A 15,266-nucleotide genomic window follows, 5' to 3' on the forward strand; every position below is an offset into this window, starting at 1 on the left:
GATATGCACACTCTAATACTTCTCTACAGTAAGTACTGTGACTGAGAAAAGGGCTACTTCAAAGGAACCCAAAAATAAAATTCTGGCATTGCTTACTCACCTGTATGATTTTTTCCCCCCTGAAACACAACAGGTCTCTATGCAATTATAATGAACAACAACTGAAGCTTTCAAGCTTCAAAAGCCACAAAGGTTCTTCCTGAGTTCATCCTTTTTCTTAAACCTTTTGCATCTCAAAAGTTTCTCTTGAGACAAAGACCAACAATGTTTCAAACTGTTCAAATTTGCAAGATACCAAAATCTGCAATCAAAAATCTGAAATTTCAGTATGAACTCAAACTCATATATACATAAGTATATATCGTCGGTCCCATAACTGTGGTTTTTCTCAAACTGACATATGAAATAATAATCTATTAAAAGTTTAATGGATAACCTTCAGAGAAAATCTAAAAATATATCTAAAGATATATCTAAAAAATGTATTTGCATCAGGTTTTTATGGCTCATATAGTAGTGAGAATATGGAGCTCATACTCAAGGAGGTAAAACACCTTAATTTAATACAGAAATATGCAATTTCGTTCAGTTTCTGATATTTATATGGCAGAAAAGTAAGATTAATTCCGATAGTTTGATGTAATGTACATCAATGAGTATAGTATAGCAGACTACTTACATAAAATGCATATAAATATCAATAATATTGTCTTAGTAAGATGATAAAATGCTTTTATGTAGTTTTTATTCTGGAGGGGAAACCATATAATGCAATGCAATACAGTGATGGTTGAGAGATGAACAAATAAACATTCCTCAAAAGCCTGATGTATCATATTTAACACTAATATTTTAACATAGATTTTTCTAAAAAATAATGAATAAGCAAGTAAACTGAAATACAAGTTTTTTCAGCAAAGTTTTGTTGATAATTTAGAGGCCTTCAAAAATTGTGTATCAAATATGATAAAGTAGGCTTTATAGGGTTAAATGGTCTTGCAGTGTAAGTATACAAACATGTAATGACTCTAATGTGTATAATGTGCATAAAAATGTTTAAAACAGCTGAAATAGAGTATAGCATGTCACACCGGAGGATATAGTCATTAGTCTGTGAGTTCTGAAGAAAAATGTAAAAGATTTCTCCTAGTCTCCTGCTACAATGGGGAACTCTAATTTCCACTTCAAATGACCAAAGTCTGAGCGGTCATGGTGGTAGTTTGGAAGCGGACACTGTTACTCTAATCTACACTGCACAGACTTTCAGACTTGTCTTGATCTTTAAACAAGCCCAATGTGATGTCCCTTTGTAGCTGAGCCATGTTCCACCGGGTCTGGCTGAACAGGGCGTCTCTTTGCAGGGTGTGAAATGTCTGGACTCTTCCTCTATCCCTGTCATAACTGGTGTGTCCTGATTCCCTCAGGCGCTGTCAGGCGTGCAACACTGAGTGGAAGAGCTCAGCGAAGACTGGCGCTCTCTGAGAAGCGTATCCAGCCAAGAGACCATCTGTCATAGCGAATAACTGCGTGACAGCACAAACACTGTCCTACCTCACTAAAACCCCGACTAGCGCAGAGAACTGATGGATATGAGGGCTTGGAAATAAAAGAACTGATCCAAACAAAACATTTCATGTCATAGTAGAAAGGAATGAGTGAATATAAAGCAAACATTATAGATTCAAGATGCTATACTCTCTTTGAAAGGCTAATCATTTGGGTGGTAAGTGGTTATATATCATGTCTAGGTTATCCAAATAGCTCATTTATCATTATTAGCAGGTATATCTGCTCAATTTACCAAGGACTTTAGTTAGCTAGTTAGCATGCTCTAGTTTGCCCCTACTGCCGTAACTACACCCAAAGAGCAAATAATGAGTGAAAATGACAGAATTTAAATAGCATACAGCATTTACTAGGGATTCATAATCTGCATACTGCCATATAAAATTTTCCTGATAATTTACTCACCTTCTAAGTGCCTTCGCCAAAACCGCATTTCCGTATTCTCCAAAAAGTTTACGCTGTATGTCCTACACCTTCCCTATTCTACTTACGGAAAAAAATTTAACTGCCGCTGCGTTCGTTTCGTAAGTTGATTAGGGATGGCGTAGGACATACAGCGTAAACTTTTTGAAGAATACGGAAATGCGGTTTTGGCGGAGGCACTTAGAAGGCGAACATTCGTTTATATAAAGCATATACATTTACATTTTTTTGTAACATTTTCGAAAATGACCGTTCGTTTTGCTAGATAAGACTCTTATTCCTTGTCTGGTATTGTTTAAAGCCCTTTGAAGCTGCACTGAAACTGTAATTTTGACCTTCAACCGTTTGGAGGCCATAGAAGTCCACTATAACGAGAAAAATCCTGGAATGTTTTCATCAAAAACCTTAATTTCTTTTCGACTGAAGAAAGAAAGACATGAACATCTTGGATGACATGGGGGTGAGTAAATTATTAGTAAAAGTTTATTTGAAAGTGGACTAATCCTTTAAGGTGAAACAAAATGCTAACCGCTAATGCTAAATTTGAACTCTGTATACAAGTTGGCAAGCTAGTTTGTGCATATTTTGTTGTGTGTTTTTGTCATTTTTTAATATCCATAATGTCTATATAGTTTGTATTTTTTTATTTCAGTTTAATTTTGGTTATTTTAGTACATCACGTTAAACTAAATGAAAATGAGAAATGTTGCCTTTGCAACTAGGCTAACTGAAATAAAATAAGTTTTTCATATATTTAATTTTTTTCAGTTAATGTTTATTTTAATTCAAGTTTAATTCATTTTTTTTTTATGTTTTCAGATTTTTTTAAAACTAAAATAACCCTGGTCGTGGGTTCTCTGAGAGACACACTTGTCTGTTTTTTACTTGTACTGCTGTGCTTCAAATCTACACTGCCCCCTCTGTTCATAAGCGAGTACTACAGTCTGTGGATGCACCAGGAAAACTACGATTCCCAGATCCACTGTCTTTCCTGCATGACGTCATGTTGCACGGATGAAAACAGTCGATACTATTTATTTCAATGCAAAAGACAGATTGCGTTTACAAGATTGATAGATATCTGTGCTAAAAAGAAAGCACCATCTGCGCGCAGCTGTAATACATTATCAGATCAATGGCGTTATCAGAGTGGCGTCTGTCTTTAAAGCTGGTGGATCAACCATCTCTTCCCAAGTCAGTGCTGCAGTTTCCAGAGACTGAACCTGGAGATGTTCCTCCCGGCGAGTATCGAGTTTCCACTCTCAAGCAGTTGGTGTCGGCACAGATCCCAGATGCCATACCAGATCCTGAGCTCATAGGTAACAAATAATAATACATAAGACTCATTCATAATATTAGGTAACACAGTATGGCAGCATTAATACCGTTACATTTGAAATGATTACTTGAATAAACTAGTTAAAATGAATAGAGTTTGTATTTATGCTATAATCTGATGTGGACCTCAAAGTCAAATTGAAACCGTTAAGGAGCTGTCCAGCCCGTTATTGCAAGCCTTTTTGCATGAATTCCTGTAGACTAAATAGTATTATTAGTGCTTATTTTATATTATTATTTTGTATTTGAAAGCAATTCATAGCGACAATAGTGATCAATTTCAATAACTATTTAGGTTAGATATTGCTTTGCTGATACTTACTATAATAATAGTAACTATTCCATTTTATAAAAGCAATAAGGTATTCGAGGCTAGTGCTGTATCGTGAATAAGTCATGGCTAACAACGACTTCGGCCGTGACTTATTCACGATACAGCACTAGCCTCGAGTACCTTATTGCTTTTATAAAATGGTTATCACACAATACAAATATTAAAGCCAAAACATGTATCAATGCAACGTTCATGAATTAAACTTTCACTAAAAGCCTTCCTTCCACCGGAAAAAATAGTCCCTGATCGTGAACAGCAACAGAAGTTACATTATTACGCCATTAGATGGCGGCAAAGACTGTCTTTATGAGTGTTTCTAAATACAGGTAATAAACTCGCTCACTCAATCTCTTTCTCACAATACTCTTCTACATAATACAGTAAGCTTCAATGAGAACTAACATTTGTTTACGTTGCTAAGAGTGGTTGCTAAGGGTGTTGTGTAGTGAGACACAGAACCGTTCGGTGAAGCGGTCATAGCTGTGTTTTATCGTGAATAAAACACAGCTATTGACCAATCAGAATCAAGGATAGGAACTAACCACCAATATATGCTAATTAATAATGGTAGTGAATTCTTTGGAATTCTGTGTTCAGATACAAACTATTCTAATGTGAATACTAATATTCCAACTGTTGATACCAGATCCAATTTTTCTGGTAACTGCTCAATACAGTAGTTCCCTATTTGTTTTCCTAGTCTCTATCTTAATAGTTACTAGTATCTATTCCAGGTACCTATTCATGACACACTGTCTATCCCAATTGTAAGTAGTAACATTTCTTTTTGCTTGTCATATGTAATGACTAGTCAGAATAGCTACTTTATAGTTTAATTGCAAATCTTACTAGTAGGATGCAATTTTATGGTTAAACAGTGACAGAAATCATGAGTTTTTTATTAATACAATTTATGTGAAATCACACATTATCAATAACTTATATAATATAAAATAAAGGACACATTATCTTAGGTTTGTATTGGAAGTCTATCAGGCAATTATATGTATTTGTCCATAACAGTGTGGAAATTAGTCTTTTGCTTAAAAAGTGTCTGTAATATATTACTATAATGCATTTATATATACACCAATCAGGCATATCATTATGACCACTGACAGGTGAAGTGAATAACACTGATTATCTCTTCATCACGGGATATATTAGGCAGCAAGTGAACATTTTTTCCTCAAAGTTGATTTGTTAGTAGCAGGTAAAATGGGCAAGCGTAAGGATTTGAGCGAGTTTGACAAGGGCCAAATTGTGATGGCTAGACAAATGGGTCAGAGCATCTCCAAAACTGCAGCTCTTCTGGGGTGTTCCCAGTCTGCAGTGGGCAGTTTCTATCAAAAATGGTCCAAGGAAGGAACAGTGGTGAACCGGCGACAGGGTCATGGGCGGCCAAGGCTTATTGATGCACTTGGGGAGCGAAGGCTGGGCCGTGTAGTCCGATCCAGCAGACGAGCTACTGTAGCTCAAATTGCTCAAGAAGTTAATGCTGGTTCTGATAGAAAGGTGTCAGAATACACAGTGCATCACAGTTTGTTGCGTATGGAGCTGCATAGTCTCAGACCAGTCATGTTAACCCTTGTCCTCTGCCAAAAGCACCAACAGTGGGCACGTGAGCATCAGAACTGGACCACGGAGCAATGGAAGAAAGTATCCTGCTCTGATGAATCACGTTTTCTTTTACATCACGTGAATGGCTGGGTGCATGTGCTTTGCTCACCTAGGGAACACATGGCACCAGGATGCACTATGGGAAGAAGGCAAGCCAGCAGAGGTAGTGTGATGTTTTGGGCAATGTTCTGCTGGGAACCCTTGGGTCCTGCCATCCATGTGGGTGTTACTTTGACATGTACCACCTACTTAAGCACTGTTGCAGACCATGTACACCCTTTCATGGAAACGGTATTCCCTGGTGGCTGTGGACTCTTTCAGCAGGATAATGCGCCCTGACACAAAGCAGAAATGGTTCAGGAATGGTTTGAGGAGCACAATGAGTGTGAGGTGTTGATTTAGCCTCAAAATTCCCCAGATCTCAATCCAATCGAGCATCTGTGGGATGTGTTGAACAAACAAGTCCCGTCCATGGAGGCTCCACCTCACAACTTACAGGATCTGCTGCTAACATCTTGGTGCCAGATACCACACCACACCTTCAGGGGTCTAGAGGAGTCCATGCCTCGACGGGTCAGGGCTGTTTTGGCAGCAAAAGGGGGACCGACACAATATTAGGAAGGTGGTCAGAATGATATGCCTGATCGGGGATATATATATATATATAATTCAAGTTATAACTGTATGACTTATAAAACTTACATATGTCCCTTTTATGATGGAATGTAAAGACACTTTCATGTTTTCAAAAAAAGAAAAACATTTTTGTTAAATTCTAGGAATGAATCCTAGATGAATCTTAACAAGATGGCAAACAGTTTTCCCATTATCTTCTATTACAGAATTAGTGTACTGTGGTAGAAAGTTAAAGGATGACTTGACTCTGGAGTCCTATGGGATTCAGTCTGGATCCACTGTGCACATCCTGAGAAAGTCATGGCCAGAACCCGTGATCCATCCCGGTGAGTCAAAGCAATCATATGTTCTTCTGTGGAACACAAAAGGAGACGTCAGGCAGAATGTTCATGCTGTTCTTTTACATACAACTGAAAGAATTTAAAGACAGAAACTGTGAAGCTCCAAAAAGTTCCATAAACATAGTCCAATATTTACTCCTCTATGTTCTGCTATAGAGCCAGTGGACAAGGTTGCAGCAGCGAGGGAGTTTCGAGTCTTGCAAGCAGCTCTTCACACCAGCACTGCTTACAGAGATTCGGTAGGTTGACTAGACTGTAGGTGAGCGGCATACCGATTCAGCGCTGACCATGAGTGTCTCTGCTGGTGGTTCTGGATGCTTGGGTACTTTTTCAAGTAGCTCTTCACCCGTTCCAGGTGTTTAAGATGCTAAACAACAAGGAATCCCTCGACCAGATCATCGTGGCAACACCTGGGCTGAGCAGCGATCCTGTGGCTCTAGGTACATTCAGAAGAAGAAATGATTTGTGATGTGAGGCGTGTTGAAGACTTACTTATGTTTATTGACTACTTTTTTAGGAGTTCTTCAAGACAAAGACCTCTTCATACAATTCACAGACCCAAGCATGCTTGACACGTGAGTGAGCATCATAAAATAAAAAGTAAAGTTAAATGGCTGCTTTTTCTTTATGAACCGCCCTGACTCATCCATAAAAATACTAATAAATTATTATTAGTAGTAATATTAATAAGAAAAATAAATCAATAATGTTATATGTAATGAATAATAATTATAATAATAATTATTATATTAATAATAATAAAACAACACAAGTATTAATAAATCAATGATGTTATTAACTAATCAATATTAATTATTTGTATTATCATTATGATTAGTATAAATAATAAAATATATATCAATACTTTTGTTATTGTTGCTAATAATAACTATTATAATTATATTGTTAATAATAATAATTGTAATAAAAAAGTGAAAATAAAAAAAATAATGTTATTAACTAATCAATATTAATATACCAATTGTTATTACTATTAATAATAAAACTAATAAATCAATAATGTCATCATTAATTTATATTAATATAATAATCAATTAACTTAATATATAAAATAATAATAATATCAATACTTTTATGTTATTGTTGCTAATAACAATTATAATTATTTTGTTAATAATAATGACAATAGTAATGCAAACAACAACAAAATAAATCAATGTTATTATCAGTTAACTAATCAATACTAATATAACAATTGTATTACTATTAATAATAAAAATATTATGTTTAATTTATTAATTTATATTAATATAATTATAATTAATTAACAATGTGTGTGTGTATATATATATATATATATATATATATATATATATATATATATATATTATTATTATAAAACAACACCACAAATAATAGTAAATCAATTAGGTTATTATTAACTAGTCAATGTTAATATAATAATAATAATAATAATAATAATGATAATAATAATAATAAAAAATAATTATTATTATCAGAAGTAGTAGTAATAATAATAATAATAATAATAATAATAACAATGGTAATAATATAACAATTAATAATACTAATACTTAATGTTATCATTAATTACTTTATGATAATTATAATAATAAAATAATAATAATAAATAAATAATATATTATTATTATTATTATTATTAAATTAACATTTTTAAAATAAATTATTTAGGTATAATTTATATTTGTCTATAAAACTAATTTTATGCATAAACAATCAAGTTTGTCCATTTTTGACTGGCAGTGAATGTCTATAAAATTTCATCAAAATGAAATAACTCCCTCCACTTCTGAAACGACTTTACTTTTTGGATAATGTCACGTTTCAGAAGTTAAAGGGGTTGTGAATGCCATATCGTGTTGACTTCCTGTTGAACCTTTGGTTTAACTACTCAAATATGACATTTGAATCATGTGCAGCACTTTGGGTTGAAGAATATTAAACCCCAGTCTTAACTGTGTCACCAGATTGGCCAATTCCCACCCGGCACTGGTAAATGCCATCATCCTGGTGTTGCACTCGGTGGCTGGCAGCGTGCCGCCCCAGCAGAGTGCCAGCTCCTCCAGAAATGTATCTTCAAGCTCTTACAGTGACATGCCAGGTGGGTGTCCATTTAAACACAATTTAAGTGAAAAATTGCCCACCATTAACATAATATGACAGATCATTTTTGTGATCCAATGTAGATTTAATGCATAAAACTTATTTTAATCTACAGGAGGTTTCCTCTTTGAAGGCATGTCTGATGATGAAGAAGATTTCCAGTCGGTTTGTTATGATTTACTGTTCTTCATTAAGAATATGTGCATTTACGATATTGGATCCTAAGCCTACTTTATCATCTGTAGGTGAATCGTGGTGGGCCGTCCACACTTGCTAGCGGTTTTGCCGGCATGAGGCCAGCTACGCTCGGTTACAACGGAGCCGTGGGCCCCAGACCCATCACTCAAAGTGAGCTGGCCACAGCTTTAGCCCTCGCCAGCACCCCCGAGAGCAGTGCTGTTACACCAACTACAGGAAACCAGGTACAGTAAGAACTGAATAATTGTTTTTAAGAATTTTGGGATATAAACTCATAATTGTGAGTCTGAATTGCAAGATATAAACAAAAAATTCAAACAAAATTTTTTTTTTTCTGTAGTGAAAACAAGCTTCCATATGTTTGAGTTTTGCAAACACTAATAAATGTTATGTCTGTGTCTGTGACAGGGTCCCTCTTCAGGAGTGTCCCCTATCCCTGCAGGCACTCCTATAACCAACGACTTGTTTAACCAGGCACTGCAGCAGGCCCTGCAGGTCTCCAGCATGTCCAGCTTACATGTGAGTAACCAGCAAAGATCCAGTGACAATATAGACCAGCATCATCATTATAGTTTCTATCATCAGCACTTCAAATAGAGATGCATACATTCTTCCAAACAGTGTTGGGGGAAGTTAAGTAATTTGTTACAATATTGCGTTACTCCCTAAAAAAGTTAAATTATTGAGCTACTTTTTTTGAAAAGTAATGTGTTATGTTACTGTTGCGTTTTTTTTTTTTCCCTCTTACCTGCTCTGGGCTTGCTTGTTTGACAAAAGTTCTATTTTTTGGTAAATGTTAAAGGTGCAATATGTAAGATTTCTGTCCGCTAGAGGTCGCTAGAGGCCTATTCAAAACAAAGGCGTAGTTTGATGACGCCAAGTTTGAGCGCGGAATCTTGGGACATGTGGTCTTCACATCACATCACGGTGGAAAACAATCCGGATAGGACTCGGGAAGAAATCATGTTCATGGATACGATTATTAACGTTACTGTAGTATGAAGCAGAGCAGGAGCGAGTGTTGTGGGAGCTGAACGAGGCCACTGGAGCGATTGCGCAACACATGCCTCACGAGCAGCGGGACTTTTATTATGACACAGTCACCGGTGCCGCTTCCTCTTTTCTGGTCATGAGCATGAGGTAACGCAGCTCTGTTTATCATATTAGATACATTTGAGTGTGTTGAAAATGATGTTATAACGTTACTCTGTGCGTTCGCTCGGTGGCTGCTGTGATACACTGTTACACACTGCAGTAAGATAGATCGATTTTAGAATATCATATTAAATGCTGGATGGCTTGTGTTGATAAATGGCATGTAATTAATTTTAAAACATACTGTATGATGGAGAAAAATAAAGCTGCATCTGATTATGCTATGTTAGCTACTTGACAAAATAGTGTTTTTCTCTGAGGCATGGTAAAGCATGGTAGTCAAAATCAAGAAAATTAGATTTAAACAATAAGACTAAATGTGTTGAGCTAAATAACAATAATTAGAGTTCTGTCTATAAATATATCAAAACTGTTGTTCCCTTGTCTATTAAAACATGTAAATATTAAAGCGTCTTTGGTGTTTACATAGCGGCGACTCATTTACATACAGGCGACTCCTCACACGTCCCGGAGCCTTGGATAAAATTGCAATTTTCTCACGATTTACAAATAGTTGGAAACATTTGGGATATTGTAAGTACTCAAGTGAACAAAATATATAACACTGGCCTAGTGTTTTTTTTTTTATATTTTACTGCAAAAACATTACATATTGCACCTTTAAGGCTCTTTCACACCAAAAGTGAAATGAATAAGCCTCAGGCTGAAGGAAATGCAAATTCCTGTCTGAACAGTAGAGGGCGCAGCTCAAACAAATCTTTCAACTGTGCTGCCATTCTGGACTGCAGAAGAATAGGATGCTGTAGAACACTCTTACTTCCACAATAAAAACTAAATGAAACACAAATGTGATATTTAACTAAAGTCATTTTTTATTGGTATGGTTGAATTGGATCATTGAAGGTCAGAAGCAAAGACATTGGTTAATAAAGTAAGATTAAATACAAAAGGTTTGTGTTATTTTGCATATTTATTTATTGCAGGTTTGCATAATATTCTAAATTAGCATTTCATTTTTATTCATTTAAAGGAATACTGAATTGTGCAAGTGAGATGAGTAAATGCATGTTCACATTTATGGTGTGTTTACACTTGTAGTTCGGTTCACATGGTTCGTTTGGTCCGGACACAAAAAAAAACCCCATTTAGTCCTGGTCCACTTAGCGTTCAGATTGGCATTTCTATCATCGAAATTAAAAGCACGGGGACACGTTCATAATCTGATTGGTCAGCGTTTATGGCGTATTGCCTATTTTGAGATGGCCTTACCGAACATCCCAAACAATGCTGTGCTGGGCTAAAAGCGCTCGCTATATGTGTGTAGCCAACATATGGTGGCATTTTGACCAGCTGAGAACTCGTGTAAGGAGTCAAAACACACAACCGATCTGCTGCGAGGAGACGCGGTTCTGACACCTGTTCCGAACTGTGATGAGCAACATCACGACTATGACAAAAAAAAACAACAACAACACTATATGCATGTGAGCATTCTGTCCTTTTTAGAGTCTCATCTTCCTATTTTTGGTTCGTTTACATGTCTTTGGTCTGTGTTGCGTTCATATATCATTCGAACCGCACCAGAGTTCGTTTGGAAGCGGACCGAGATCCATCTTCTCACTGGTCTCAGTTCGCTTGTTTGGTGCGCGCCAGAGTTCGGATGGCAGCGTTCACGTGTTCAAATGAACCACACTAAGGGGCCGTTCACACAGAACGCGTTTTTCTATTCCAATGCGCTACTTTCCCATTGTTTTTCTATGTAAACATGCGCTTGACGGACGTGCATGACCGTTACGCTCGCGTCTCGCGTCTTTTGCAGCGCCTCGCACATGAGCGCCGCGTTTTTAAGACGCCGTGTCAAGTTAAAAGAATTTCAACTTTTACATGCAGCGCCGCTCATCAATGTCAGTTCCAAAACAGTGGACCAATCAGAAGAACTCAGAGGCGGGGCAAGCGTTGCGAGCTTCTGTTTACAATAGCAAGTTGGCATGACAACTGTTTTATATGACTGCAACATGGCTCATTATTATCTTATTTTCTTTTTTTCCATGTCTAAACTTGTATCTGTCAATTCTGCTGTTTGCCTATTTCTATTATTTCCGTTATTGTCGTTATTGCATCACGTCTCAAAGGCGCGTCTCGAGACTCTCGCGTTCTATGCTGCGCTTTTTTTTAAAACCACTCCTGAGCGCTGCGTCTCGCGTTTTTAGACGCAAAGACGCGTTCTGTGTGAACGGCCCCTAACAGAGTAATCGCACCAGGGTTCGTTTTAATCGGACCAAACATGCCAAGTTCACACTTGTAGTTTGGTTCGTGTGGTCTAGACCATAAAGGAAAAAAAAAAACATTTAGTCCTGGTCCGATTAGCGTTCAGATTGTCAATTTTATCACCGAACCAAAAGATACCGAACCTAAAGGCATAGGGATACATTCACAAACTGATTGGGCGGATTTTATGACATATTGTTTTTTTTTTTTAGACGGAACTTACCGAACATCCAAAACAATGCTGTGTGCTGAGGTAAATGTGCTCGTTGTATGTGTGTAGCCAACATATGATGGTATTTTGTCCAGCTGGGAACTCGTGAAGAGCTTATAAAATGTGTAAAGGAGTCAAAACAGCGGCGGGAATCCATCCATCACATATCCGTTGCTTTCATATTCACGCGAACGGCGGCACAGTTCGAGTGCAACCGAACTCAGACCACCTCCTTCAGGTAGTCCCGGGTTCGCATGACAGCTTTTACATTAGCTTGCCCCGTTTCAAACTAAACTGCCAGTGTGATAGCCCCCTTACCGTGCGTTCACACCGCCGCCGGTGAGAGCATCAACAGTCGCCTTGGCCGCCCTGCCAACAACGCTGTACTGTTCGTTCAAACCGCCGCCGACGGGAGGGTCAAAGTAAATGACAAGTCGTGTCAACCAATCGGAAGCCTCTCAAGCGAGGACCTCTACATTCCAATTGGTTGCTGCCGAACCGCGTCATAGCTCATTACCATAAAGTTAACCTGATTTCAACCAAAGACTATAGAATAACACAAGACGTGTCACTCGTATTGTTTTGAATGGGAGAAAGTGTAACGCGCAATATGGCGGAATAAGTCCCGCCTTCTAAATAAGAGCCAATCGCCGACTGCTAAAGTCATCGCGTCACTTCAGCGGCCGTTAGAATCACCGGTTTCTATAGAAACAGTCAGACTCGCGCCTCAGAAGAGACGCGCATTTAGGTCTGCGCATGCGCATTAGCTTGAAAAATAATTTTTTTTGTCATGATTCGAGCGTTTAGAAACTAAATTTATGAGCCGGTTGTTGTTAGATTTCATTGGCGATTTCAAATATAAAATGTAATCGTAAGGTTGGCGAACAGTTTTGGAGAATTTGATGTTTCCCCATTCAAAGAGATTGCATGATGCCTAGGATGCCCGAGAGGCGTTTCAAAGATGGCCGCCGAGTGAAATGACTTGTCTTAGAGGGACTTTGTTTCAACTCTCCTCGACGCTCTCACCGTCCAAGACGCGCCGCGCCGCTCTCGCCGGAGCTCGTCGCCGGCTCTCATTGAAAATGAATGACTAGCGTCACTTTGACGCTCTCGCCGCCGGCGGTGTGAACACACAGTCTAAAACTACAAAAACCATCATGCTCAAACACCTCTGCATCCTCTCAACATGGTGACAGGAGAGCTGTCATTCAGTAAATGGGATAACAAAGTAAATTGCATTACTTATTTGAAAAGTATCTCAGATATTTTGTTGGACATTTAAAATGAATGCATTACTTTACTAGTTACTTGAAAAAAGTAATCTGATTACATAACTCGCATTACTTGTAATGCAATACTCCCAACACTACTTCTAAAGGCTGCTAGCACAGCTTGTTTTGCTCACATCTTATTTCTTTTTCTATGCATCTAAGTCCAAACACAATATGATTTTCCTTTCTGAAATATTTAGATTGTGTTCACACTTGGCAGGTTTGGTTCAATAAAAACAAACTGCAATTGCTGTTAGTGCGGTTCATTTGAATAAGTGTGAACGCTGATAAGATGGATCTCGGTCCACTTTCAAACGAACTCTGGTGCAGTTCGAAGGAAATATGAACGCAACACATAGACATGTAAATGAACAAAAACAGGAAATGATGTCACAAGATGCGAACCTTAAAAGGATGGAATGCTCAAGCGTACCTGCTGTCTCGTCATACGAGCTATGTTGTCCATCACAGTTCGATACAGGCGTCGGAAACATGTCTCCTTTGCAACAGATTTTCATTTGTGTGTGCGACATTGCTTTTTTGACTTCTTTATACATTTTCTAAACTCTGTGAGTTCACAGCTGGTAAAAATACCATCGTATGTATTGTACACACATAAAACGAGTGCATTTAGCCCACAGCATTGTTCCGTCACAATTTTTTTGTTTGCTTGTTTGTTTTGTACCTTTTAGGTTTGGTCTACAAAAAACAGTGTGAAAGCTAAGTGAACCAGGACTGAATGTATCATTTTCTTTTTTGGTCCGGATCAAAAGAACCAAGTGAATTCAACAAGTGTGAACACAACCTTCTGGAGTGACTCTCTTTCATAATGTGTGCAGAATCAGTGGCAGTCGCAGCTCCAGCAGCTGCGGGACATGGGCATCCGTGATGAGGAGCTCATCCTGAGAGCCCTGCAGGCCACGGGCGGAGACATCCAAGCTGCCCTGGAGCTCATATTCGCTGGAGGCGCACCATGAATCAGTTCTTTTAAGCTAAACATTCTAATGATGTTACAACCAAGGGTCCCTGCAATCAAAGGCAGATTTACCACTATATATTCAATGTTTTAACTACCTGTGATATATCTTTAACTTATATTTAAGTTGTACTTTTCAATATGTACATTGAATGCGGTGCTATCAGCTGACTTTTTTCTCAGATAATAGATATAATTCTGACTTTTTTTCTCACAAGAGTGAGTTTATATCTCACAATTCTGAGAAAAAAAGTAATAATTGCGAGGGGAAAAAAGTCTGAATCTTGAGGGGAAAAAAGTCGCAATTACCTTCTTTTTTTTTTTTGTTTATTCCGTGGCAGAATCAAGCTTCCATATTTGAGGGCCCACGCTACAATATATCATATTTGTACACTCCTGCGGTGTTAACTGTTAATGTACTGTGTTTGTTCAGCTATTATCCTGGCAAATATTGATAGCTAAATGCTAAATTTTGCCTGTTCAGACAATCATTGTTATGTTTTGATTTGTCATTTATTAAAATGTTCCATGAATACCAAAAAATTTGTTTCACTGTCTGTAGTTGTCTGTAAGGATGAAAGTCAGCATGGAATGGAAATTCATCTATTTTCTAAATGCATCTTAATGATCTTATTGTAAATGATTCATCCATGCATGTTGCTTTCTCTTTTTTTTTTTTTCGAAATTGTAATTTTTAATGAATGTTTGGAAGCCCTTTTCTCCCATATGCTTCTGTAAATCATAATTATGACATGAGAAGTTGAAATTATGACATACTAAGACATAATTATGACATAAAAATTCGAAATTATGACAATAGAAATTTTGACTTATGTTTATGCATTAGGTCAGTGTGCGGAGA

At 37.4% G+C, this 15,266-nt stretch overlaps 1 protein-coding gene across 1 annotated transcript; it reads left to right on the forward strand.

Annotated features, from left to right (window-relative positions):
* The first annotated feature begins 2,937 nt into the window (after positions 1-2,937).
* Positions 2,938-14,947, forward strand: ubl7a (ubiquitin-like 7a (bone marrow stromal cell-derived)). Its single transcript, XM_048159208.1, has 10 exons — positions 2,938-3,308; positions 6,124-6,243; positions 6,415-6,497; positions 6,614-6,698; positions 6,776-6,833; positions 8,229-8,362; positions 8,480-8,529; positions 8,610-8,786; positions 8,971-9,081; positions 14,268-14,947. Exons 1-10 carry the CDS (start codon positions 3,125-3,127, stop codon positions 14,403-14,405), a joined length of 1,140 nt encoding a protein of 379 aa, XP_048015165.1. The 5' UTR covers positions 2,938-3,124; the 3' UTR covers positions 14,406-14,947.
* Positions 14,948-15,266: the final 319 nt, after the last annotated feature.

The sequence above is a fragment of the Megalobrama amblycephala genome, linkage group LG15 (assembly GCF_018812025.1).
Source record: "Megalobrama amblycephala isolate DHTTF-2021 linkage group LG15, ASM1881202v1, whole genome shotgun sequence".
In the NCBI taxonomy this organism is placed as follows: Eukaryota; Metazoa; Chordata; class Actinopteri; order Cypriniformes; family Xenocyprididae; genus Megalobrama; species Megalobrama amblycephala.

Coding starts and splice junctions, on each gene's coding strand:
- ubl7a (XM_048159208.1), top strand. CDS start 3,125: ATGGCGTTATCAGAGTGGCGTCTGTCTTTAAAGCTGGTGGATCAACCA. Junction 6,244..6,414: donor AGAACCCGTGATCCATCCCG/GTGAGTCAAAGC, acceptor GTTCTGCTATAG/AGCCAGTGGACAAGGTTGCA. Junction 9,082..14,267: donor CCAGCATGTCCAGCTTACAT/GTGAGTAACCAG, acceptor TAATGTGTGCAG/AATCAGTGGCAGTCGCAGCT.